Genomic DNA, 26,773 nt, shown 5'->3' with positions numbered 1-26,773 from the left:
GAATTTTTAGTAACAATTTGAAAATGGACTTTTGATTTCATTTTCTGAAAAGTTACAGCACCACCAAGTGGTTACTTTTGAATTACAGCTCACATGAGCAGCAGTTTTCACACATCCTCTATTAAAATGTTCTTACATTTCAGGAGTCCCAATATGATGTCAGAGCATATCTATCATATGCTGTAAAACTCCCATTAGTCGCCCAAATATCATTAATCTGGATTTGTTTATGTGCTTATATATAATGTTTGTATGTAATTGTCTGCATGAGCCTCACGTAGGCTAGAGTCAATGAATCATTTCCTCTTTTCCATGTCTCTCAGCAGTTCCGGGCCTCGACACCGTCCCATTGCAGTTTGCTCCGCAGTTAGACCGCCTTTCTCCAGCAGGCGTCCAGCCCCACAAGCCCTTGAGCAGAACGCGCTCCGAGCCCCTCCCTCAGAGCCCACGTGCCCTTCACAACCATCTCCTCCAGCAGAAGCACAACCTACAGCTGCTGGAGAGGCTCAAACAGCAGACTCACCTGGGCAAGGTAGCAGCTCATTCCAAACTACATGTTTAGACATTTATAAAAGGAAACTATAGATTTATGCAGCCATACTTTGAATTCTTTCATATTTTGTCAAGCTAGAGCCACAGACTTTGATGGGTTTTTATTGGGATTTTATTTGGTTTACCAACACATATATGGGTTAATGTGTTCAGCCTCTCTAAGTAAGTGCTGCGTTGAACCACATTTTACGGCAGTTTCAGCAGTGCAGTTTTACGGGGATGTCTCATCCAGCTTTCCACATACAAGAAATTTCTGCTCATTTCTGTTTGCAAAATAGCTCAAGCTCAGTCAGATTGGAGGGAAAGCATCTCTAAAGGGCGGTTTTCCAGGAATTTAACAGACTTATTAAACATGAATGCATGGATCTAAAGTATTGCTTTTAGCTTCGGCTGTATGTTTAGGTTTGGTGTACTACGGGAAATATTTTCCAGCCTTCCTTCCTGGATTTAGATCCATCCATCTTTCCATTCACCTGGACCTGTTTGCCCTCCTCTGCTCTAACAAGCTTTGGAGGCCTTCGTAGAACCGTTGGATTTATACAGAGATCCGATTAAAAATAGGCAGTCTGTTTTTTTAAATAGAAAGGTGCATCAGATTTTATTCAGGGGTGTGCGCACTGCAAAAACGGAACCTAAAATAAGTAAAATGTTTATAAAATTAGTGTATTTGTCCTTGATTTGAGCAGGTAAATAAGATTATTTGCCAATGGAATAATATTTTTGCACTTAAAATAGGGACAACTCATCTTCATCACCTTATTTCAAGTGCAGGATGTCTAATTAACTTATTTTGGGGGTCAAAATACTCATTCCATTGGCAAATAATCTTTTTTACCTGCTCAAATCAAGGACAAATACACTAATTTTAAGAACATTTTACTTATTTTTAGACCCGTTTTTGCAGTGCGAGTAGAGGGGACTGAATAAAAACGTGCTTCACTGTTTTGAGTTTTTTTACTCACAGTTTTACATTGAAAACAATTAATAATTCTCTTCCACTCCTCAGCTGTGTTCTACGTTGTGTTGGTCTGCCACATAAAGTCCTGATGAAGTCCTTTGCAGCCAGTGTTTGCAATGTGGGCAAATGTAGAAAAGTTCAAACGGGAATACTTTCATAAGGCACTGGATCTAAGTGTTTTGAACTTTTTCCGTTTTTCTTTCTGTAAAGGAAAAAAGGTCAATCTTTGTAATTATTTCATATTTTTAAATATTCAATGCAGTGAGCTTTAGGTTAGGGTGTTTGATCTAACCTTTAAGAACACTGTAGCTCAGGGTGTTCTAACTAAAGTTTTAGGTCTATTCACTTCGGTTTCAAAACTGCCACATTTTTAGCACTTAGATGATATTTTCTCACCGTGTTGTGTTGATCGGGATTCCCGAATGCTGTTTCTGTTTCTTTAAGATAGGCTTTATTTCTGAGCACCTCAGACTTTCTACCATACATCCCTCAATGATTGTCTCCACTTTAATTCCCGCATGGTCATGTCAGACCTGATTAGAAGAAAAAAACATCCTGTTTCATTAGCATCAGTAGTACATCAGAGGTGCTCTGTCTAGATAGTGTGTATTTTTCTACAAAAATCTCAGTTAGTCCTCCGCTTCATGTGCCAGTCGCTGTTGTTTTCCACATCATGAATATTCTTTGAACTGCATCTGGTTGCAGCTGATGTCCAAGTCCAGCGAGAAGCCCAGACTGCATCAGATCCCGTCTGAGGACATGGATTCTGAGGATGGCGGCGGGACTTCACCCACTGAGAGCGGTTATCAGAGGAGAGCGCGGCCGGAGTCGCTGAGAGAGGCGGAGCCGGCCGGATCCAAGGCCCGCGAAGAGCAGATCAACCTGCAGCATGCGCTCATACTCAACCAGGTTGGGAAAAAGTTTTATACAAAGATGTAGAAGAAGCAGGTGGTCTGTTGTTTCTCTTCTGTCCTCTAGATGGCGACATAAGTCTTAAAATGTGGTTTCTATGCTTTACTGAGCCTCATAATACCAAACTCTTCTCCTCTTGAAGAACTGAACTCCTGACAAACACACAGAACTAAAGCTGTTTGAACGCAACCCTCCACGTGTTACGATGACTTGATGACGCTCCGCATGTTTCGTCCCCCACAGTCGTTGCTGTATGAACAGCAGAAGCAGCTGGACCAGATGCACCAACAAATGGAGACCCTGGCTGTGCCTGTGTTTCGCAGCAGCAGCAGCAGCGGAGGCGCGGCCTGTGCGTTGGGCATCCACCGGGCGCTGTCGCGTACGCGCTCTTCCCCGGCCTCCACCTCGCTCACTACGCCTGAGAACCCCCTGAGCCTGACCACACAGGACCCCGCCAGCAAGCCGCGCTTCACCACCGGTGAGTCAGACGTCCTGATGGAGGTGAATGGGACTCAGGAATCCTATTCTAAAAGAAATGAAAACAAAAACATGATCGATTCTATGGTTTGTACCACAGGATTTTCCGTTTTTGGAAGACATAACTTGTGATTGTAACTCACGCCGTTAAACATTCTAACAAACTGTCCATCTGGGTCAGTCGGCTGTCTAGGCAGGCTAAACATTTGACATTTGTATCAGGAACTGCAGTCGGGGACCAAACAGTATCACTCTGAGGCCTGAACTATGGACACCCGTGATTCGTGCCATTTCAAAATACTAAACATTGAAATTAATCTGATTATACTAAGTCAGATATTTCCATTTTTTTTGCCCCGTTGTTTGCAAGACAACCCAGTCTTTTGTTACTAAAAGGACTATTTCAGAAATTTGGCAGTATAGTGAAATAAACTGTCAAGTATAGTGGTTTTTAAAATGACAGCATTACACGTTATGCAAGGAAGACAGATCCGTGTTGATTTTTCTAAGTTAGGAAAAGACCAACACTTCTCTATAGTCTTTAAACGACAGAATATAAAATAACTGGTTATGGGACAAATGAGGCCGGACAAGGACCTAAGATCATCCTGTCACAACGCACAGTATGGAGGATGGTGAAGGAGGTAAAAAAAAAAAAGAGAGAGTGGCATCTTTGGGTCACTATGTCTGCCTAACAGCAACTTAATAGAAAAAGCACACGCTTTGAGCCCCTCTACTGAGCCACTGGTGGTCATTTTCTTTGTCCTCATGAGTAAGTTTGTTTTGCAAGGAGCTTGTTCTTCATGGTAAAGGTTGGTCAGTTAAAATCTATTTATAAAACGTATTGCAACCACAGTTAAAGTCATTCACTAAACTGTCCCATGCCCGTTGTTAAACCAAACTATTATCTGAGTCAGCAGTTTTTTAAACCAGACAGGAAATATGTCTTTTTTTTTTTAATTAAACTGACAACTTGAGGAATGCAGATGCTGCGTGAATGATCTGTTTCTTTCAGCAGAGAGAACATTATGGCCGTTTTGAATATACTGCTGAATCTTGATCATACTTTTGTTGATTTGTGAATATGTGTGTTCAGGGCTGGTGTATGACTCTCAGATGCTAAAACACCAATGCACGTGTGGGGACAACAGCAGTCACCCAGAGCATGCTGGGAGAATACAGAGCATCTGGTCACGACTGCAAGAAAGAGGCCTGAGAGGGCAGTGTGAGGTACGACACACACACACACACACACACACACACACACACACACACACACACACACACACACACACACACACACACACGGAGTGAGGCTTTAATGAATGGTTTTGCTTGATTCTGTCTGTAAATGCCTGTGTACTTTGACTTCCCCTTCTCTATAAGGCTGTCACACACACTAAGGTGTGCGTAATCTATTATATCAGAGGTCATTCTGAGAAGTCTTTGCGTTGTGTTCTTGCAGAGTATCCGGGGTCGTAAGGCCACTCTGGAGGAGCTGCAGTCAGTCCATACTGAGCGCCACGTGTTGCTTTACGGCACAAACCCCCTTAACAGACTGAAGCTGGACAACCGCAAACTGGCTGGTAGGTCGCGCCCCACACACTGGTGGAGACCAGCTCTTGTAACGCGTGGTCTCAATTCAAAGCCACCGAGTGTCATTGAAGGCTCTTTGTTAAAAATAAAACTTTCTATGCGAAAGAATTTTGCCGTGATGTCACTTGTCTCCAACTTTTACAGGAATCCTCGCGCAGAGGATGTTTGTGATGTTACCATGCGGCGGGGTCGGGGTAAGTGAAAGCACACGTCTCAGAAGGAAAGTTGTTTAACACGCCTCGATCGCTGTGTTGATGAAAGACGATGATGATGTTTTAAAGAAAAACAGAAACCATAGGAAAGATAAGACATCAAAGTGAGAAAGCGAAGCGGACCCGGCCCGTTTGCCGTCCTCCTCCTGACAGCCCGTGTCCAATCGTGACAATCGAGACTAATGAATGCAACGTGTCCATGGCCAGGGATGAAAAATATCCCTTACTGTTTACTGTTAGCCAGATGGGCAGCTGCACCAGTTATGACAAAAGGGGGAGGGGGGGAGAAGAGGGGAAACAGGAAAATAGAATTATAGAAGGTGAAAATATCGGCATATGGGTGTATGAACGTGTCTACGTTAGTGAGTGCGACTGGGTGATCGTGGCTCTAGTGTAGCCGCCTGTAATATCACAGAGAGCTTGTTAAAATGTGAAATAAATTAACTGAATGGTGCTAGGCTAACATCCATCCATCCAGCCTTCCATTTTCCAGACCCGCTTCTCCATGCACGTTCGTGGGGGTGGCTAGTGCTTATCTCCAGCGGTAGCTAGGCTAACGGCTAGCCGAAATTAAAACAGCTCAAACTGGAAATGTTTCTATCCATAGAGCACAGCGCTTTACTACCAGAACGTTACTTCTTGAAAGTGAAGACGTTTAATATCCACTTAGATAACGTTGTATCACAGCTATGTGCAAGTTCAGGTTGAATCGTTTTAAATAGCTAAACTCAGCAGAGGCAGGCTGCCGTCTGACCAGTTGTTAGCCTTCCACCACTTTTCTACAAAGTCACTCTGATATGGCTGACATCTGTTTCTTTAAGGGAACCAGCACTGATGACAATTTCACAGAACCCTACTAGAAAAGATCCAAACTGTCCCTTTAAGTCACACCAGTGCCCAAGTTTAGCGTCGAGACGATCAGATGCTTTATGAGGTCTCCCGGTGACAGATGAGGGTTTGTTTAGACGCTGATATCTTTTTCTGCTGGACAGGTGGACAACGACACCACCTGGAACGAGTCGCATACTTCCACGGCATCACGGATGGCGGCGGGCAGCGTCGTCGAGCTGTCCTTCAGGGTGGCCAAAGGAGAGCTCAAGGTTAGGAAGCACAGCTTTCACTCATTCCGTGACATTTTTGCGAAAACGTTTTTTTTCGCAATTTTTGCAAACTACACATTAAAAAGTTAGTTGCAGCTGAATAAAAGTATTTTCTCCATTTAATGCTCAAACCTGCTGCGCTTACAGTAAAGCGGCGTGTCAGCACTGGGGTTAAGGCATTGATACCCTGCATGACATTCTCACAGATCACTTATTTTTAGTTTTCTGCTCAAACGGACAATAACAAGTTTATTTTACAATGCTGCAATGCCCTTTAAGGTATAATGTGTGTTTTAACTTTGAAGGACCGAATGGACTCAATATTTTATATTTAATGCAGTCACCTTTTTGGCCATACATCTGTCACTGCAGACCACCAAAGCACAAATACAAATTCTGCTTTAAAAATAAAGATGACCCATTATCAACAACATTCAGTGCACTTGTGCATTTAAACAGGGTCTATTTACCTCTTTGCAGAAGCTAGGTTGTGTAGTAAAAAAAACAACAAGGTTGGGGAATTGCTGATTTGCAAGACGGCTTCATAGGTGGACAGAACAGCATCTATTGCTAACATGACTACTTCAGGTGAATTTAAGGGTCCACCACATTTCTTAAGAATCGTTTTACTGTCACTTGTAAATATTATAAAAGGTAAAAGAACAATAGGGAAAGAAAAATAAAACACTAGAGATGCTCTGACAGGTTTGAATACAGCAGAAATATCGCCGCGTGCTAACAGTAAAGTCAGACTTAGTAACACACAGGTTCATACTGTCTTTGTCTTCTGCACAGAATGGCTTTGCTGTGGTCAGACCGCCGGGACACCATGCTGATCCATCCAATCCAATGTAAGCGTGCGCATGTATGCGGTGTGTTTTCTGGGTTTCGGACAAAACACACAATCCAACCTCATGGCCTCTTATTGTTTGATCGATTCTTCCTTTTGGGATGTAGAAGACCGCTCTTTGTTTTCTGCTGTGTGTGTTTACCTGCTTCTTTCCTGAAACCCTTTTTAATTTATTCTGTATACGTGGAACCATCATCAGACTATAAGAAATCTTCCTGGGCATAATACCACTGATCATTTATTAATAGTAGCAGTATGGCTGTTGTCATGTTAAATTGTGTTAATTTATTTTTTTTACCTGCAGCAAATAACTCCCTGGTCATTAAGGCTGAAAGAAACAATACCAACATTGTTGCAGTTTTTGCTAATGCGATATATTTTTTAACCTTTTTAACCATCATTACATTTGCATTTGGCATTTATTCACCCATTCACCATTTAACGTTATATATCAATTGGTCGATCTGACCCTTTGCATTCATCATTCTCAGCACATGGAAGGGAGATGCACCACCTCCTACGTACTGTATGTTTATACGCTTAAATAATCATTGGATTCTCTGTAAATAACCCGACTCAAACATGATGATGGTTTAAAGGTTCATAAAATATGTATTTGCATAAACCGCTTTGGCATTTTGAGTTTGGAGTTGTTAAGGTGGCAGAGGTCCACTGTGATCTTTTTACCCTTTTCAGCTAACCATTGGCATCAGCACCCCAGCCCAACTAACCTGGATTTATACAAAATAAAATGGATAATATAACTGATTTTAACAGAACCTCACTTCCACCATCCGTCTAATACAGTAAATTAGCATACTGCTCTGACCAGAACATGATACGTAGATATCAGCTTAGACAGCTTTTCTGTGCAATTCCATGCTTCGTATTTGGCTTTAAAAATAAAGGCACCTTCTAATTTTCCTTCATTTTGAAATTTTCTTGATATTTCTCTGTTTTCCAGTTGAGTTAAGAAAAAAACAAATAACTTGTCTCTTTAATTCTGCTAATGACCTCCATGGAGCCTGTAGAACTTTTTATAGTACCTTTCTATCTGATCGGGTTAAGCGGTTGTGACATACACTGGATGCTATCCTGTTTGCTACTAACAGCATCTTAATGTTTAACAGCAGTATTAAACATCAATACTTTCACAAGCACAAATTGTGAACAAAATAAAAAAAATAATCAAGCTTAGAATATTTTTTATCAGATGCTGCACAGCTGAAGTAAAAGGAAATAGCAACATTAAACCCTTTTTTTTGGTCCATAATTGCATGAAAAGACATCCAGCAATTGGCTTTTTTTTCCCCCACTCTGTGACTTTAATTGGCTTCTAATGTTCTCTCTTTGTCTGTTAGGGGCTTTTGTTATTTTAATTCTGTGGCCATAGCTGCCAAGCAGCTCCAACAGAAGCTGAATGTCAGCAAGATCCTCATCGTCGATTGGGTAAGATGACTCGTTCACTCTGTCAGTAAAGTCAAACCTGCCACCTTTTATTAGTGAAGTTATGTCTGCTGCTATTACTTATTATTTCATGGACATTTTTTTTTCTATAGGACGTTCACCACGGTAATGGCACCCAGGAGGTGTTTTACAGCGACCCCAGTGTTATGTACATTTCGCTTCATCGCTACGATGACGGAAACTTCTTCCCTGGCAGCGGTTCAACAGCTGAGGTGGGTGTGGGGGGGGGAAAGAAAATCAGTTGGTTACTCATTGAAAACTAAAATATAAAAGAAATAACATGGGTTCTGATTGTGCCTTTTTTTTGGGTTTAGGTTGGTTCTGGAGCCGGTGAGGGCTTCAACGTGAACGTAGCATGGACTGGAGGACTGGACCCACCCATGGGAGATGCAGAGTACCTCGCTGCCTTCAGGTAGAAGCAGCTCCCGCCTCTTTTCTGCAGGCCTCCCTCATCCAGTGGTTCAGCACTAGTACAGCGGTGCCTTCATTTCTCCCCCGTCTGCATTTATGCTTTTATTAATTAGCATTGCAATAACCCGCACAACCTTAATTAGAAAAAATGTCCCTCGTTTCTGTTTACGCCCGGCCACAACAAACAGCGTCTGGTTGATCATAGCCTCGGCTCCACACTGCCTCTGACGCCTTTCTGCCGTGATTATGAATCTTTGTCATTTGGAGAGCACGTGTCGGCTGCTCCCCGTTTACTTTTCCAACAGCCTCAGATGTTTTACTGTAAATGCTCTGCAGGTCTCGCGTTTGATAGATGGCGGACGTCTGACTTCCTGACGGTCGGGGTAATTGTCACTGGTGGGTGTTTAGCGCCAATAAAGATCCAGTCGTGTGGTCTCTCTGGTCGTCTGCGACATCAAACCTGAAGGAAACTGGGAAAACTGCGCGGTTACTGGCAAAGGGCTGCAGTGGATAGTAGACAGACGCACATGTGCATGCTTGTACTCTCATACGCCGCAAACAAAGGTGTATTCACAGGACGGGCCAAAATCCGTACTAAATATTGGTGCTTGTACTTGTGATTTGCCAGAACTGTTTGTTCCTGTGAGTGCTGGCCCTGCAGACGAGGATTTATTGATGTAATGGAGTTTAAAACGCTCTTGAAGCTAGTTTTAGCAGTACGTTAACTCGGTGCTTAGAAGACTGGCTCTACGTAGCACGGACGCGACCTCTGACCTTTCTGTGGACGGCGCTCCCTCTGCAGAGTGTTTCTGACACAGAGCAGACCACCTGTAATGGCAGCCACCAGTCATGTTCATTTTTTAATAAAGATGTAAATCTGGCCTTTGTTCAGCAATATCATAACATCTAAACTTTGGTTTAGGAGGGGGAAAAAAAACTCCTAAACCCACGCTCTTTTTGTGACAGACCAATTTCTACGTTATTACCTGTAATTGTTGTAAGTGGGGAAAAATGAATATGCGCAAGTAAATTACGGCAGACACATCTGACCCCTTAGGCACAGGAGCCCTAAGAGTCCTTAAATTCTCACATGGTATATATATCTGAGAAGTTGTTTGGTTTTTGTTTATAACTCGCAAGCTGATGTTTCTTTCTGGAATTTGAAATGTACAGGTTTGGTCACAGGCTATTCTAAAGATGTGTTACATCCACTAATCCGTTCACTCTTACAGTTTCCACTAATCTAGATTCATACAATGCTTTGAAATATTGTGTTACTCTTCGGTGTATTTTATTTGGATTTAGTCTGATAAACCTAGACTAAGTCATGCATAACTGTATAATGGAAGGACAATGATGCATGATTATCTAATTTTGTTCATTAAAAATCAGAAAAGTGAGGCGCGCCTTTCTATTCCGGGGTCAATAGCGGCAGAAACACCCATGGCTGAAGTCCCCTGCAGTTTATATCTATCTTTAGCAGCTTTAAACATATCGAGGCTGCAGTTTTTGCTCAATCTTTGCAAAAAACAGCTAAAGCGCAGTCAGATCGGACGGACGTTTTTTAAGGTCATTTTCAGATTCCTGGCTGAATTTACGCCTGAATTTTGACTGGGCAGTTCTAACGCATAGACACATGTTGGACCTTTACTGTTCCATTTTTGTCTCTGCTGGGATGTTCGTGTTTGTTGTCCTGCTGGAGCGTGAACTTCCACCATAGCCTCAAGCATTCTGCAGCCGCTAGCAGTATTCCCCCACAGCATGATGCTGCCACCGCTGTGGTTTACCATGTGTTAAGGGTGGAGTGCGATTTTAGTTTAGCCTTGCGTGTGGGCAACAAATTTTGACTGATCACCATTTAATGGAAGATCATAACATGCAAGCTAAAAGCATGCTGTTGTGACAAAAAGCCTATGTGTAGTCTAATATTTGAGGCTAGAAATTCTAATAATTTTTTAGTTTTTTTTAAATTAAATTGCATATTGACCTTCAAGGTCTACATTAAGTAGGCTACGTTAGAAAATTGCCATTACAGTCTACATGCTGTATTAGCAATTTTCCTTCAGTCGTAAAGGCCCCTCACCTTTGGCCACCTTCTGTTTTTAAGGCTGTAGAAGCAGCTTGTAATGGACAACGTCTTTAAAGCATTTTGTGGTCTGCTTGCCAAAAAAAAAAAAAATTTTAATGGAATGTGTTTTATGAGGAAAAGTTTGTGTGCGTTCAAGCTTGAAAGAGTCTTATCCTTCACTCCCCCCCTCCTCCCCCCCCCCCCAGTTTCCATCAAGCCAAGCCTCACCAATAACCGGCACGCCCCCTCTCTTCCTGTCTTCTCTCCTTATTGATCTTTAATAAGCGTCCCCTCCTCTCCTTTAACCTCCCCCCCCTCCTTCTTTCCATCAGGATGCCTGTAGTTACGTGGTCTGGGGGGGGGCCGTGGCACTTTTTAATGGGTCTGCAGACGAGGTGGGGTTGGGTTCTGCGGTCTGCTGTTGTTTATGAGCACTGGTGAAGAGGGTGCTCGTGCTTCCCTGTTGTCCACAATCAGACGGGCTGAGTTGATGAGGAAAAGCTTGAGGAATCCAAACTTTTCTGTGTTTAGATGATCCTTGTTTACGTCTGTGTGCTTCTTCTTATGCACGTTTCTTCTCTGTGCATCTTGCCTCCCAGCTCATGTTGTCCATTTTGCGTGGCGGTACGAAGGGGAGGGAGATCTCCTTAGTCCCCAGGCAGAATAATGAAAGTAAATGGATCCCAGATGGACCGTTTCCCCCCCCCCCCTCTCTCTCTCTCTCCCGGTGTTCAATGACGTGAGGAGAGTGACAAGCCTCTAATGGGAACCAGACCTGCGCGCCGCGGCTTTGAACTTCGCCGTCGTTCAGCGTGGGGCTGCATTAGTCGAGCCTCCTTCCACCTCTGGGGTGGAGGGTTTTTTTTTTTTTTCTTCTCCTAACAACAACAGCATTGAAGAAACACGCATTTGCTTGAAGTCCGCGCAGAACGCGGCGCGTAAGACCATATCGACAGCAAATCCTGCTCTGTGAAGCGGAGCCGTCTCACTTGAGGCACGGCGGCCCGTCCAGCAGAGAAACAACGGCTCTTTGTAAACGCTGCTGAGCTGGGGATCCGGCGCGGGCTGTGGCACATGTCAGGTTCATGACTCTTTAGATTGGATCAAGGATATCTGTTATCTTTGAGAGGCTGTCCAGTTAAAATGCTGACATATCAGATGGCATAACCTGATAATTACGCCTGTTAGATCATTATTAACCGTTAAATTGACTTATAGTTGAGGGTGAGCTCTCAATAAAGAACTCGCTTTTTTCCAACCATGCCGTCTTCTTGCTTCTCTGGTATAAAATAAACTGATTTATAGAAGGCACAATTTAGAATTGTTTACAGCTGTGGACTCCAATTTAGTAACAGAGTGACTCTGAATTTAATTTAGGGATATCAGAGTAAAAGGGTTTGAACAGAAATGTTTTACAACAGTTTTTCTTTCCACTTCACATTGATGCTGTACTTGGTGATGGTCCATGCGATGAAATCGAAATAAAAAAAAATGATTCTGTGTTCATAATGTGAGAAAATATAAGGGTAAAGTGCTTGATTCACGAGGAGAGAATGCTGCAAGTTAACGACTCAATGCAATCTGCTGTTTTCCTTAGAAAACTTTGAAATCTCTGAATAATAAACTGAAACTAAGTGCATTTAGTATATAACTGCAGTATTTGGTCCCTTGAATCATGATGATTCAGGGGACCATGGAGGAGGAAGGGCCTCCATGCCCTTTCAAACCAGCATCGCTGAAGTGTGAGCCACCAGAATTGACAAAGACTCCTGGATAGGTGTTGAAACATTTTCTGAAAGAACCGAGCAAAAGTCCGGTTGCCTCCCATTTAAGCCTGTTTGCTGTAGAGATGACCCTGATAACTGAGAATTTGCACAGGCATGTTCATTAAAAACCTTTGTGGAAGTGCCAGAGTCACCAATCTGTTACCTGTCGATGTCCCTGCAGGTCTGTGGTGATGCCCATCGCCCAGGAGTTCTCTCCAGATGTCGTTCTGGTGTCTGCCGGGTTCGACGCCGCCGAGGGAAACCCTGCTCCGCTGGGAGGCTACAAAGTCTCTGCCAAATGTAAGCACAGTTCTCCTCCACAGGCGCCGGGGTCTTGTTAGTAACTAAAAACTTGGATCACCTTGTTTTAGTCCTTGGGACGTCACTGAAAGTGGCACGTCCTGCTCCAGTATGGACCGCAGAGCAACATCACGCCTCTCTTCATTTCTTTTGTCATCCTTTCATATCAATGAGTAATAAGTGTCCTGCTGTGCCATAATGGCAATATGAAGCATGCATTTTTATTTAGAAGATCTGAAAAACGGTGGTAACATTAAGTAAACGGGTCACTGCCAAGCATGGAAGCACTGAGCCAGGTGTCCTTTCTGTGGAGGGTAAAAAAAAGTTGACGGGGTTAATAGCAGCCATAGCTCTGTCACATTTTTCCAGAACTCTTGGTCTTGTACCCGCAGCTCGCCTCACAGCTTTTGTCACCTCGAAGCTTCAACATGAGACGTTCCTGGTGTGAATTCTTTGGTGCCTTTGTGCCGCAGGTTTTGGCTTCCTGACCCGCCAGCTCATGTCCCTCGCGGGAGGCCGAGTGATTTTGGCCCTCGAGGGAGGTCACGACCTCACAGCCATCTGCGATGCATCTGAAGCCTGCGTTAGTGCACTGCTGGGTATACAGGTGAGGCATTCTGGGTAATGGAGTTCTTCTACAAACCATGTTGGGTTAAAGTATTTATATTATGTGCTAAAACTCTTTCAAGGTGTAAAGAAATGTGACTTTAAAATCATACAAGCAGTTTTGGGAGTGAATATTATTTTTAAAAACATAAACATTTCCTTTCTGCTTTGACTCCGTATTTCTCTCCCAGGATGCAATGCCAGAGGAAGTTCTGCGCCAAAAACCCAACGCCAACGCCGTCCGCTCCCTTCAGAAGGTCATAGAAATACAAAGTGAGCAGAAAAAACGCTTGAACCTGTCTGCGCTCTCTCCCTTCTTCTTGCGCTGCCTGTTGGGATACGGGTACGCCCAGTTTGGTTGGAAAGATGAACTTGCGCTGATGAGATTTGCTTGTGTGCGTGTGCTGCAGGTCAGTACTGGCAGAGCATCAAGGCCCACAGCGGATCGGTGGGCCTGTCCTACGTGGCTGCCCAGAGCCAAGACTGCGAGGAAACCGACGCCGTAAACGCTTTGGCCTCGCTCTCCGTGGGCGTCATCTCCAACAAGAGGTGCGGCTTCTCTAACACATGCGCACACTCTCATGCGCCGCTTCTTTATATCAACACGTGTCCCCTTCCTCCTCCAGGTGCCTGGATGAGCCGATGGATCACGACAGCGACTCCATGTAGAGGAATCCGCAGAACTCTCCTTCAAGGGCCTGCGCCTCGCCAGCTGCGCATCTTCCGGCGCCGTCATGTTCGCAATGCCACTGAGGCCCCCCACCCCCCCCCCCTCCACCCCCTCCGCACCACTCAGCCTTCTTCGCCCTCGAACCCACCAGCCGACGCATGATGCCGAACCTCAAAGCTAGTAACCACTTGTAGCACTACCTGCAGCTGAGAAACCTTCGGAAACCTCACCAAAGAGCAATACAAGTCTATCGAACAGGCTTCTCCATCTCCTCTGACTGACATCCATGCTGAGAGGCATGGGAGTGAAAAGAAAAAAAAAAAAAACACGTTGATACAGACAGATTTCAGATCTGGAGATCGGCTCTGATCCTCCTTGAAGCACTGTGCACCAGCAGCTGATTTGATGCCTTAACGTTCCCTTTTTTTTTTTTGGTAAAGCCCAGCATCAGGTTTCATGGCGAGGAGACTTTGAACGACAAACCGTCCTCCCTTTCTGCCACGTCGCTTCGCGTGGGAGAGCCGAAGCAAAAGCTGACCAAAAGGATACTAAACTAACCCACTGTGCGACATCGGGAGACGGCTCATAGACTCCACGGAGGAACACGCAATAATATTTCAAAGAAAGGAAGGGAGGACTGAACAAGGAGAAGTGTACTGAGACGGTTTAACCACTAGACCAGTAAAGAACTCAAGAAAAAGAGAGAGCGGATGAAGACACAAAACGGACAACTGTGGTTTTTTCTTAAAAAAAAAAAAAAGAAAGAAAGAAAACTAAAAAAAAGGACAATTGTCCTTTGTTGTTTTATTGCACTGTTCATTCCTTAATGTGAACCATAAGAAATTCCAAAGCTCTGGGATCACACAGTTCCTCTTTGTAGTTAATTTTTTTTTTGGAAGATCTGGATTAAATAGCGTTTTGTTGTATTTTTTTCCAAATCTTATTATTGTTCCTCACTCGCTCTTTCGATGCAGGCCGAAATACCTTACAGTTGTAGTTCCTGCAAAGTAAAGCGGAAGAGTAGGAGAGGTTACTTTCTCCACTGCTGTTCAGTGTCTTATTCTGTCTTGCGTACAGACGTAAAACGCATTCCGACATGTACAAAGCAAACTATTATTGTACCACTAGTATTGAATGCTGTATGTTAATGTTTATTTTTGAGACTAAAGGCGTGATCATTCCACCCTGGCACCTCTGAAGACTATTATATTGTTCTACAAATGCAGTACTGTTGATGCACTTAACGCGACTAGAGATGCACCGATCAGCTCCCTGTGGCCAACATGCCAATTTGGTGTTTGTAACTCTCCCACCTGCTAATGCTAATTCCAGGTTCTGTTTAAAAAAAAAAAAAAAAAACAACGACAATAATCTAAAATATATATATTTACATTGTGCAGGACAAAAATCAGCAAAGCACATACAAGCGGACGACAAGAAAGAGAAACGAGCACACAAACCTCTTGCAAAACTGGAAGCACGTTGTTGACATGACGGATGATGTTGGGATCCTAAATAACCGCCGGAGAATTTAAACAAAGGGTTATTTAAAATGACAGCCTATGGCACAATGAGCTAGAAAAGCCCCCCCCCCCCACATTCTGTCAAACATGTCCCGTGTACCAGGCTTCTGCAATGATAGATTTTCCATTTGTAGCACTGACACCATCTCATTTAGCCGTTATACAAAACTGGCTTGGGTGGCAGATTAAAAAAGTTAAGGAAATGAGTTTTTAATGCCACCAGCATCCCGGTGTACAGCCATCTGAAGAAGATGGGACACCCACATACCGCCAGGTTGGGATGTGGATGACATTGCAGGAGTATGATCCAGAAAACAACAAAAAAATAGCCCTCCAAAATTCAGTTAATATTGGACTAAACCAGAACAAGAGACCCCGCCCCTGCCACCGCCCCCGGATGAATCACACTTATCATGGTAAATGATAAGTGTGATTAATGAAGGCTTTAAAATCAGTAATTGAAAACCTTCAAAATGTTTTTTTTCCAATGCCTTCTTGCTGTGATATAATTCTTTCTTCACTTATTTATAACTTGAGCCGAGGTGACGTCACACTGTGTGCATGATAGAGCAATCTCGGTAATACAGGGTTTTACTGTTTGGGGGGGAAAAAAAGGCCAAACTGTTTCTAGGCTAGTTCAGTTTTCTTTAGCATCTTGTATTAGTGATTTACTAAAACATCCGTCAGAGAACGTAGACGCTTGCTTACTTACTTACTTACGTCTTCTCTGCCACAACTCTCACTGCCTTTTAAACAGCGTCTTCTGCCTTCGGCGCTTCCTTTTCCTTCCCTTTGAAACACCTCCTCGACACCGGCAGTGTCTAACTTTGAGATCTCTGCTCTGTGTAACATCTTCCGCGCCGAAGCGAGTTGTAAATAGTGCAGCCGGTTGGTGCTCAGGTTTGGATCAAGCTTAAAATCAGAAGGTTCCCGGTCACAAGCCGATCCCTCGGTGCATCTCTACACACGACCCAAAGAAAACCTGCCTTAAAGCGACCTGCTCCAAATGTTACTGTATGGAAGTGACATGAGAACAGGTCTAGCTTGTTTTTGTTGTTGTTGTTGTTCACATTTTGGATTAAGGCTCACTTCACATATGCAGTCTTTTCTAAACTGTATGCTTGGGAGTATGATGACTCAGTCAGCTCAGAAAGTCTTTTTTAACATAATCTTTTGAATAAAAAAAAATGGTTTTGCTTAATGAAGAAATGTTTTTTTTCTTAATAACGTTTATGTCCTGCGAAGATCTTCTGTCTGAGCTTTGAAACAGCTGCTCTTCTCGGACGGCTACAGTTTTGCCATGGAAGCCGATGCCATGTGACCCTCTGATGGTTTTATTGTGACCTCTCTCTGTTCAGGAACTCTGCATTCCAAACCTTAAGAAAACAAGATTGTGTTTGTTTGTTTGTGTCGTTGTGGCGTCGCAAAGTGGAGATGGTCAAAATGTGTTTCGTGCATCCCCGTGTCGCCCTCCTATGTGTGCTGGTGTTGTTTTAGACGAGAGCTGCGGTCGGCTGAGCGTAATTTCTGGACGACAAGCGTCGAGCTTCTCAAAGTGTTGGCTTCTAGAAAACTCCTCGAAACTTCAACTAATTATAAGCAAGTGTGGCTGGATAGTTTCTCTTTGTAGGTTTTCACTCTGGAATGCTAAAGCACTCAGAATAGGACAGTGGAGCTATTTTTAACTCCTTATGTGTTTAGTTACGAAGGGGATTCGGCCTGTAGGAAACATCGGTTTGTCACTCATAGAGAAACTGTGGCGGCCTTTTCTTGTAATCAAACAAGCATTCTTCCCAACAGAACCCCCCCCCCCCCCCACCCCCATTTAAACAAAAGACAGTACATAAACATATTTAGGATCTCGGCGCAGCAGAGGTTTGGCTGTATTTGCAGAATTGAGACGAGTCTGTTTGTGTTTTTTTTTTTTTTGTTCCTCCTAATTTTCCCGGCAGGACGTGTCAGCGCTGAAACAAAACGCTGCACCGGTCTCATCTAGCACGGCCGGCAGCTGCGTGTCGTCTTGAGTTGTCTTGAATGTCGTCGAGTGTGATGCGCAGCGATCGGTGGCTGCGTGTGCACTTCTTTCGTGTGTTTCGTGCATGCGTTCGCAAGTATTAAGGTGTCCGAGAGTGTCCGTCACATACTGTAAACGAGCTCCGTATTAAACTCTCCTCGTGTTCCTCTTACGAAGAGGCCGTTTCCGCCTCAGCTCTTAATTCCTTTCATTACTGATGTAATTTGTACATTCTTCTTAAAGAAAGACGCTGTAAATAGATACCCTGAGACCAAAATACACGTCACACGTGTGCCTTGATGCATTCAGTAGCATGTGTATTGGTAGTTTTTAACTAACTGGACTTAACAGTAACTTTGTATCTCGAACCATGACATTGAAATCTTTGTTTCATTCTTACTTAACTTGTATTTTCATTCACATTTCTTACCTGGTGTATGTATAGAAAGATTGTCTATTTTGTACTTCTTGCCTTTTCTTCTTGATTAAAAAAAAATAAATTCTGCTCCAAATCGTGCTATTGTCTTGAATTCCTGTACAAATGTGCATTGTATTTGGCTATTATCTTGAGCTTAAAACCAAAGTCCCTTTTTAATTTAATTAAATTTTTTTCAATATAAAGGAGTTTACATACCATGAAGCTTTTTCCATTTTGTCCCTTTACATCCACAACTTTTAATTAAATCTATGCATACAGTGTGTGACAGGCCAGCACAGCAGATAATTGCAGAAGAAAAGGGATAGACGGTTTTAAATGTTTAGCAGCAGTGTAAGATCTGAAAAGTGTGGCATGCTAATGGATTCCGCCCCTTTTACTTTGAGAACTAAAATGTTGTGCCTTCAGCAATCACCTGATTAGTAACCTGTGAGTATTAATCCAGCTGCTCTGCTTAGGCCTCAGAGACCAAATTATGAGTCAGGGATACAGTTATAAGGAAACTTGGAACAGTGTTAGGACATTAATATGAATATCTGTAGTACAATTGCAAACCAACCAAGACATGGCTGTCCACCTAAATATACAGGCCAAGGGGAATCAGCTAAGATGCCTGTGGTAACTCTGCATGAGCTCCAGAGACCCACAGCTCAGGTGGAACAATCTGTTGACAAGGCAACTAAAATCTGTGCATGCCCTAAATTTGGCCTTTATGACAGAGTGGCAAAAAGGCCATTGTGGAAAGAAAGCTATCAGAAATCCTGTTGCAGTTTTCCATAAAAACAGGTGACATGAGACGCTTTTGTTAGATCTGACCAAATCTGAAGCGGTAAATCTGCAAACTAAACCCTATATGCGCACATCACCTTGAACACAACATCATCTCGGTGAAACAGGCGGTGGTGGCTGCATCGTGCTGGGCAGCTTTTCTTCAGCCGGGACCGGGAAGCTGGTGAGAGTTGATGACAGTAGATGAAAGATAGATGGAGCCAAATGCAAAGCATTCCTAGAAGACTTTGAAATGGAAGAGAGGCTCAACGTCTTTTAATCCAAGGAGTTCACTTGTGTTACATTGCTTCAATGTGAAAAAATTAATTCACAGAACACTCTGCATCTAGTTTGACTGACCTGGAGTTCTTTGGGGCAGAAATTTCAGTCTGCCGATGCGCAGCGCTGATAGAGGTGTAGAGATAAGTTGGGTCTACAAAGCATTGACTCGGTGGGGGCTGAATAAAAGTGCAAACCGTAATTTTCAGATTTTATTTCAAACTTTTTTTCAAAACCATGAGTCGTTTTCCTTCCACTTTAAAATAATGCAAAACTTTGTGTGGGTGTGTCACATCGGCTCCCAATAACATGTTGAGTTTTGTTTGTAAGATGAAAAAATGTGAAAAGATTTCTTGATCTTTAATGTGATAGCGACACGGGCGGCAAACCCTGACGGATGGTGACTCATTCTCACTCATAATTTGTTACCTTCTGTTTTTCCACCTGCTTCGACTTAGAGGTTTTTAACAGGGTTCAAATATTTAGAATTCTCTGACCAAGGGTCCAAAACTTCAACGGTTTGATCTTTTACTTTATCTCTTTTGCCTCGTGATATTTGACTCCGTCATGTCAGAAAAAGCCCAGACCATCACTAAAGTGAGACCGCACTGTTGTGAACGACATTTCGAGCCCACTCCTTATTCATGGCAGTAGATTTTTGGGCAGAACTCCGAGTCTGCCCTCCGATGGACGAGAAGCAACTTGACATTTGGGTTATATCAGGATGCTTTACTTTTGGCATAACGCAGGCTCTTGGTGGTGCTTCTTTTCTTCCATATTTTACCAAAAGTCCAAAACAATCAGAACGTTGAATCCTCAGAGAACACAAGCTCGCATTTGTTTTGCACCACTTCAGTCTGTCCTTGGTGGATTTTGTAGCACCGAAGAGATTTGTTTACTGCCTTTCTTGGCGCACGACAGTCGCCTTAAAACCTTCAGCTAAATGAGCTGACGAACAATACAGCTGCAGAAATCAACAGCTCCTGTGGGGAAAGCTGCAGACAGACCAACTATAAGGTGTGCATTCCCTAAATCCAACCAAGAAAGCTACTGTTAAAATCAAGATACAAAAAAGTCCTGTTTATTGTTTGCTACAAGCAATGTTGGGATACACGACTCTCCTTAGGTTAAACACGGCAGTGGCAGCGTCATACTATGGGGGAGGGTTTCTCTGGCAAGGGCAAAGAAGCTGGTCACAGCTGATGGGATACGGATGGAGCTGAATACAGGGTAATCCTTCTCGCAGCCACCTGCTGCAAATATTAGCGAGCTCTGCACTGGTTCTGTAATCATGATTCTGTAACTCACTCATCAGCAGGACATCCTCCTTGCACTTGTGTTTCACACATCCTGATTGAAAGGGATTTTAATTGGACTCCTGTAAAGCTTTACCTGACTATACCGAAGCAAAGTAAGCTGACAACGTTGATTAACAAAACAGGGTCCAAATTGTCGTTTTGCTTCAAAATAATCTTTATAGGCTAATACGTCTCTCTGAAGTGTACTATCATGCCTCTCATCACTCTGCACAGTTACTAAAAACAACGAAAACTGTCAGTGGAGAAAAAAAACTGCAAACTGCAGAGTTTGCGAATCCCAGCTTGATGCTTGATGACACTGCCAAAACGAATATAAATGAATTACAGCCAAAATGTTGTGTTGAGTAAAACAACGTGTCTGTAGCTTTAACGCCTCTCATAATAAAAGTATGGTCAGAACAGAGAGGTGACTGGAACAAAGTGGTTTGTTCAATATTAGAACAGGAAAACATTAAAGGTAAAGCTATGTTTATAAAATCTTTTTTTAAGATAACAGTTGAGCTAAAAAGCAGATTTCTTCTTTCATATTTTTAATGCAGTTTTTTAAAACTTTATTTCCCAAGTTAAAGTATCATCACGTTCAGAATTTGATTCCTGTTAAAGTGCCAAGAAGCAATTAGCAGGCCGCTGCTCCTTCACTGAAAACACACAGCTTAAATATTCCATGTTATTTAGGACCAAACAGGCTATAAATATTCAGCACCCCGTAATTGCACATTGACTTGCTCTTTTTCAGAGTTATTAACTGTTCGTGATTGGCCAGGCAAAGGCACAGGGACCTCGTTAAAAAACGGGAGACCAGAAGGAGGGAGGGAGGACGGGAGGAAGGGGGGAGAGCGTTTAACAAGAGAGACAGGAGACACAGAGGGCGTGGTGGACGAATAAATCTCTGCAGCGTTTATTGTCAAGTTGTGACGGAAAGGAGAAGTTCAGGAAATTGTTCAGGACTGTTTTCACCAAGCAGTTTTAAGAGGGTAAAACAACCCACTAAACACTATTTTAGAAGAAGGCAAGAACAACAACATTAAGTCATTAACATTTTTATCAGTGACACTGACATACCTAGAATTAGCTTGCATTAACTGCATAGCAGCTAAAATGCTAATGTTAGCTTAAGTGAACAAAGTGGGGAACTCTAGTGGGAACTCTAGTTATAAACACAACCCACTGACATTAATGTTTCAATACAACATAGTTTTACATCTTACCATTTCTTATTTCATCCTAAAACAAACTGTGGTCTGTGAAAAGTCAAGAGATGTGTTCTAGTCTCTTCGCTAACATCCAGCAAACTGCACCTGTTCCGACCTCATGTTAAGATGTGATTTTGCTAAGTGTTAATTTTTGTTGTTGTGTTTTATTTAACAAAGAAATGTCCACATAACTTGCTGCTTGAAGGGAGTCACACCATGTCAGTGGGTTATCCTTCACTGTTTCCTAAGACATGTCCACAACACCAACCACAACTAATGCAGGTGTCCAATGCCACATTTAAAGGGAGTCTGAGAATGACTGTCCTCAAAGCATCTTGAGTGTGTTCACACCTGTGTTTAGATAACTTGGGATGCATATTAATGTCACGCATGTACAGGGTTAGTCTATTTAACCAAATGTTTGGTTAAAACTAGTGTTGCACCGATACTGATACCAGCACTAAAATGGTGGTATCGGTATCGCCGAGTACCAACAAATAGGACACCGATACTATGATGATTTTGATGTTTGTATGTCACTTGAATGCAGCCTTCTCTCTCCCGACTAATATTATACATGTTATATAAGTTCATGAATGTTGCACTATTTTGGCCTTTGAGAGCCAAAGGTTTATTGAACTATTGTCACCCATTCCAGGTAGGCAATAAAAAGTTTTACTACCCTAAGTTGTATGCAGTTCTTCATATATACACACATACATCAAATTCAAACAGATGGTATCGGTATGGTATCGGTATCGGCCAATACTGCACAGCCAGGTGTCGGGTATCGTATCGGGGCCAAAAAATGGCATCGGAATGGACGGTGCCAAGAGACCCTGAGGGGCAGGGCTATGTGTGGAGACGGGCGGTGGTAGTTAAGCGAGGCTGTGGTCAGGACGAGGGAAATTAGGAGGTAGTCATGAAGAATGACCAGGGCAGCGTCAGGTGGTTTCGCCACGGAAGGATTCCGCACCACCCCCCCATCGCTGAAGGTTGAGGGAGGCTTTGTAGAGCCCAGCGGGCCTGAGCGTTATCAGCTCCAGTCGCTGGCTCAAAGCACTACCTCAGCTACACCTGAAGCCAGCGCTGCTGAGGCAGTGGAGGACAGGGTGGGTGCAGTTTCTGAGGGGTAAAGTGATGTTTACAGTATAATTGCTAACATGAGCTAACGCTCAATGCAGTAACAAATGCTAAACGCTATCAACCAATGCTTGCAAACTCCTTAGAGTGACTGGGGCATGTGTCTGACTGTGATGCTTTTCTATCCGAACGCGGGGCTATGATGATAAAAGCATGTAGGCTACTGTTTGAACCAAGAGGAAAATTCAACTGCAATAGCCACCGTTCTATAGAGCTAAAACAGTGACAGCTTGCAGCGACATTGAGAAGAGATTTGGCATTGTAAAATCAAACATTGAAAAATTAAACATTAAAAAATCACTTGCAATGATTTCGAAAAAGAGATTTGGCATTGAAAAATTAGACACTGAAAAGTCAAACATTGTTAGAACGTAAAAACTTATGATGACATTCATAAGCATTTTATGCTGCAGCTTTTATGCAGTGAGAGACATTTTCAGTGTCAATGCAGAGTTCCTTCAGCTGTCACTGCAAAAACAATGTTCGACTTTTCAGTGTCTAATTTTTCAATACCAACTCTCTTTTTCCATGTCATTGCAAGCAATTTTTCAATGTTTAATTTTTCAATGTTTGATTTTACAATGTTTGATTTTACAATGTCAAATCTCTTTTCAGTGTCACTCCATACAGTTCAACCCTAAGAGGGCAGCACTAAGATGGTTTTAAGGCAAATAATGCATGCTTAAATAAATTCACATGAAAATGTAAAAAAAAAATGCACAGTAACAGTTTATAAAGTTAAAAAATATATTTTGGGGTGAGTTACACTTAGCCTAAATGATTTGCCATTTAATGCCACATCATGTGAGAGATCAGATTTTATTTATCAGCTGGAAGTAAACAATAGGTAGAATGTTACAGAAGCAACACAAATATGGATTTTTAGAATCTGAAAAGGTTATAGAAGGTGTATTTTTATGAAGTTTATTTAAGAAGAGCAGTTTTACTAAAATATAATCAAACCAGATACCTGCTTAAAGGTAACTCAGACACAAACAGAGCCATAAACGACTCAAAGATTCTTTTTTTTTTTTTTTTTGATTTCTCAAAATCAAAGAATATTTTCAAAAATGGCAAACACAATTAGCTTGAACAAATATAAAATGTTTTTAATAGAAATGTAATTCAGAACATTTTGGCAGATTCTTTGCAAGATTAAGTTTATTCTCTTTTGGACGAGGAGTTATTTTGAAATGTCTAGAATATTCTAACATGCCAGGGAAGTTAAGCCTTGTGAGACCACACTGGGATCATTGCAGGATTAAAAAAAGAAAAAAAAAATTCCCCTCAGCTGGAAAATTCTCCTTGTAACAAATGATGGGTTGCCGATCTTTTTGCATGCTGGCAGCAAAGGAAGAAGTGGTTCGTCATGGATTTGTTTTGGAACCTAACAACCTGCCAGCCAAATACCCTTTGTAGTTCTCTTGTCGAAATAGGAGCTAGGTTAAGGAATAAATAATACAATTTCAATAATGCAAATATGATGTATACTTTTGTGACGCTTCTGGCGTCAAACAAATGCTACGGACGCATTTTGAGAACGTCGCTCGTTGAAAAAACATGCAATTTGTAGGAAATGCGTACATGCAAACAGCTACACCTATGCACATGTCCACGTTTGTGTGCATAAATCAGCTCTCACCTCCTTCATCACTCCCCACGGTTTATGCTAACCCCAGCGGGAAGCCACATCAGCCTCTCCTTTGATGATGACACACATGATTAATGGCTTTAAAAAGACTGTTTGTTTTCATTACGCCTCCTCGTCAGCTGTATCAGAGCTTCGTGCCATGCCAGCAAAATGGGAGCCAGAAAAGAGGGGAAAATATTTCAACAGGAGTTTCTCTTTGGAACTGGGAAATAACACAAAGGGGGCCTGGTTTTGTTTTAAAGAGGCAACTGCCCACGGCTATATTTTCCACTGTTACTCAAGTTCAGAGGTGGCCGGGGGATTCGGGGGCTGGAAAATGAAAAGTCATAAGGATTTGGGCAAGGCAAAAGACCAGGATCAGTTTTAATAGTGTTTCATCTAAACCCTACAGCTACTTAGTTTTATATACCTTGCAGAAATGTACCTTTTATATGCCAAGACAAGAAACAGATGTAAATAAAGATATTTTTGTAAAGTTTATATATGGAATGAAAAAAGTGGGACTAGCTGATGAAACCAGCATTCTAACTTTAGAACCTAAGAGAGCGGATAGATAGGTCTTAAGCAGATCTCTTCGTATACAGAGGGAAATCTGCAGGGATAGTCTATAATCTGAAATATTGAATGAAGACCAGCTTTTTTCACCTGCTGTCGGTTCCAAACCTTAACTGGATTAGATGTAAACAGAGTACACATTTACAAGAAGGTCATACTTTGAGTGGGTCCCAGCGTCTTTCCCCCCCCAACAATCAGTTAAAAAATTTAAATAACAACAATCCAACGATACATCAGTCTGATTGATTCACAAAAAAAATCGGGAGGTACAGCCAAATGGGCCTTACAGAAGAGCTCGGTTTGTATCAATCCTTCCCTGCCAACGTCGTTGAGCTTTCCGGCCCAGCTACTGACCAGCGGACATGGTCGACCAGGCCCCTTCCATCCTCCAGACAGAGAAGGCGTAGCTCAGCCTCTCGTGGGCCAGGTAGTTACACCCGGCCAGCTTGCTGTCCATCTCGTTGCTCTGCAGGACCTGGTACAGAAAGTCAATGTAGCGGGACGCCAGCTTGAGGGTTTGAATTTTGCTGAGTTTGTCCGAGGGAAGCGTCGGTATGATCTTGCGCAGCGACGCGAACGCCTCGTTCAGCGACTGAGTCCGCTGGCGCTCGCGGATGTTGGCGATGGTCCGCTGGGCGTGTGGGTCCTCCAGGGTGGGGAGTCCTCCGGGACTGTGACCTGGTACGGGAGAAAGGCATGGGCTGGAGGAAGGCGGATGATGCGTGGGGCTCCTTTTGAGTTTTTTGGGGCCCGTTGGGGTGTATATCTGAACGTCATCCCCGGGTTTGAGCCTGTCGCCGTCTTCTGTTGAGGTAGGGGCGAGTGGAATCAGGTGATGGTCGGTGTGTGAGCCCAAAGGACGTTTACACCCGGTGATGCCCGGCATGGCTACAACAACAGGGCAGGCATTAGAAAGCGGTCTTGCCAGCTTCTCTTTGGGAACCACCCTTCCTTTAGGGTGCTCATCTCTGGACAGCTCATCCTCTCTCATGCTTAACCACACTTCTCCTCTTATTTTCTTAAAATTGTCCCTCGTCCTTCAATCTCGCGTTTATCCAGATGTTGTTTTGCTAAGATGTCTTTCTTCTTCCTCTGTTCTGTTTGTCTTCAGGTGGTCCTTTTTTTGCTTTGTCTGATCTTCTGTTGTTGTTGTCAGTCTCCTCGCAACCTCTCCCTGGGGTACATCTGATCAAGCCGAAGTGGAAGAGCCAGCAGCCGATGTCATTTCCTTCATCCACACGTGCGGAACCCCGACAGTGATTCCAGCCTCTGAACGCATGCATTACGAGGCACAAACTTTCTCACGTCATTCTCCTGAAGCAGCATGTGAAACAACGGCAAACGGAGCGCACATTTTTAAAGGCAGGCGACTGGGAATCTTTCAGCTGCCCTCCCTCTCAGATCCCTGATTGGCCTGGAACGCATTTTAGGACAGTGGAGCTTCAGAGCACCAGAGGAACGAGTCCTAACCGATTGGTCCGTTCAAGGCGTTGAGGAGGAGAGAGAGATCTGTTGCGCAGCCAACCAGATCCGACCGTTGTGACGTTCGCTCCTTGTCCCTGAAGTTGCAGAGGTTTATAGGTTCCAGATTTCCTCCACAGCAAGGTACTGCCCTCCCCCCATCTCGGTGAGCATTCACAGCTCAGCACCATCATTCCTGGATTCCTAAAAATAAAAAATCTGTAAAGGAATAACTTTGCCCTCCAATTTTGTGTATTTGGCCCTTGTAAAAAACAGAATACGCAGATTTTGTGCACAAAATCATAAAGAAATGGGGTGAAACTAAAGGAAACTGATGATGAGTCTTCTATTCTATACCTTTTATTGTAAAAAGTTTTCCTTTAAACCTGCTGGGACACAAAGAACAGAGTTTGGGTTATTCAGTTCGTTCAGTCTTGGGTCAACAGGCCTGAGTTGTGGTGTTTACCCAGTTTTAAACCCAAATTG

General features: G+C 43.0%; 2 protein-coding genes across 4 annotated transcripts in view; one reads left to right on the top strand and one right to left on the bottom strand.

Moving 5' to 3' along the window:
* hdac7a (histone deacetylase 7a) overlaps positions 1 to 17,994 on the top strand; it is a 58,609-nt gene extending 40,615 nt beyond the window's left edge. For 2 of the 3 annotated variants that reach the window (XM_012861939.3, XM_021316104.2), the window contains exons 12-27: positions 324 to 532; positions 2,216 to 2,419; positions 2,666 to 2,900; positions 3,996 to 4,129; positions 4,365 to 4,485; positions 4,640 to 4,689; positions 5,700 to 5,807; positions 6,603 to 6,658; positions 8,019 to 8,106; positions 8,217 to 8,336; positions 8,439 to 8,536; positions 12,551 to 12,669; positions 13,143 to 13,276; positions 13,467 to 13,548; positions 13,686 to 13,824; positions 13,902 to 17,994. In XM_012861939.3, the coding sequence (XP_012717393.2) occupies positions 324 to 532; positions 2,216 to 2,419; positions 2,666 to 2,900; positions 3,996 to 4,129; positions 4,365 to 4,485; positions 4,640 to 4,689; positions 5,700 to 5,807; positions 6,603 to 6,658; positions 8,019 to 8,106; positions 8,217 to 8,336; positions 8,439 to 8,536; positions 12,551 to 12,669; positions 13,143 to 13,276; positions 13,467 to 13,548; positions 13,686 to 13,824; positions 13,902 to 13,944 (1,940 nt within the window). In that variant the 3' untranslated portion in view covers positions 13,945 to 17,994. The remainder of the gene's footprint in view (positions 1 to 323; positions 533 to 2,215; positions 2,420 to 2,665; positions 2,901 to 3,995; positions 4,130 to 4,364; positions 4,486 to 4,639; positions 4,690 to 5,699; positions 5,808 to 6,602; positions 6,659 to 8,018; positions 8,107 to 8,216; positions 8,337 to 8,438; positions 8,537 to 12,550; positions 12,670 to 13,142; positions 13,277 to 13,466; positions 13,549 to 13,685; positions 13,825 to 13,901) is intronic. The other variant, XM_021316106.2, reaches the window with a different exon arrangement.
* Positions 17,995 to 23,420: 5,426 nt separating this feature from the next.
* Positions 23,421 to 26,259, bottom strand: LOC105925876 (twist-related protein 2). The gene has a single exon (XM_021316120.2). The coding sequence runs from the start codon at positions 25,815 to 25,817 to the stop codon at positions 25,173 to 25,175; it is 645 nt and encodes a 214-aa protein (XP_021171795.2). The 5' UTR covers positions 25,818 to 26,259; the 3' UTR covers positions 23,421 to 25,172.
* Positions 26,260 to 26,773: the final 514 nt, after the last annotated feature.

The sequence above is a fragment of the Fundulus heteroclitus genome, unplaced genomic scaffold (assembly GCF_011125445.2).
Source record: "Fundulus heteroclitus isolate FHET01 unplaced genomic scaffold, MU-UCD_Fhet_4.1 scaffold_208, whole genome shotgun sequence".
Lineage (NCBI taxonomy): Eukaryota > Metazoa > Chordata > Actinopteri > Cyprinodontiformes > Fundulidae > Fundulus > Fundulus heteroclitus.
This window is presented reverse-complemented; position numbering and strand designations above follow the sequence as displayed.

Coding starts and splice junctions, on each gene's coding strand:
- LOC105925876 (XM_021316120.2), bottom strand. CDS start 25,817: ATGAGAGAGGATGAGCTGTCCAGAGATGAGCACCCTAAAGGAAGGGTG.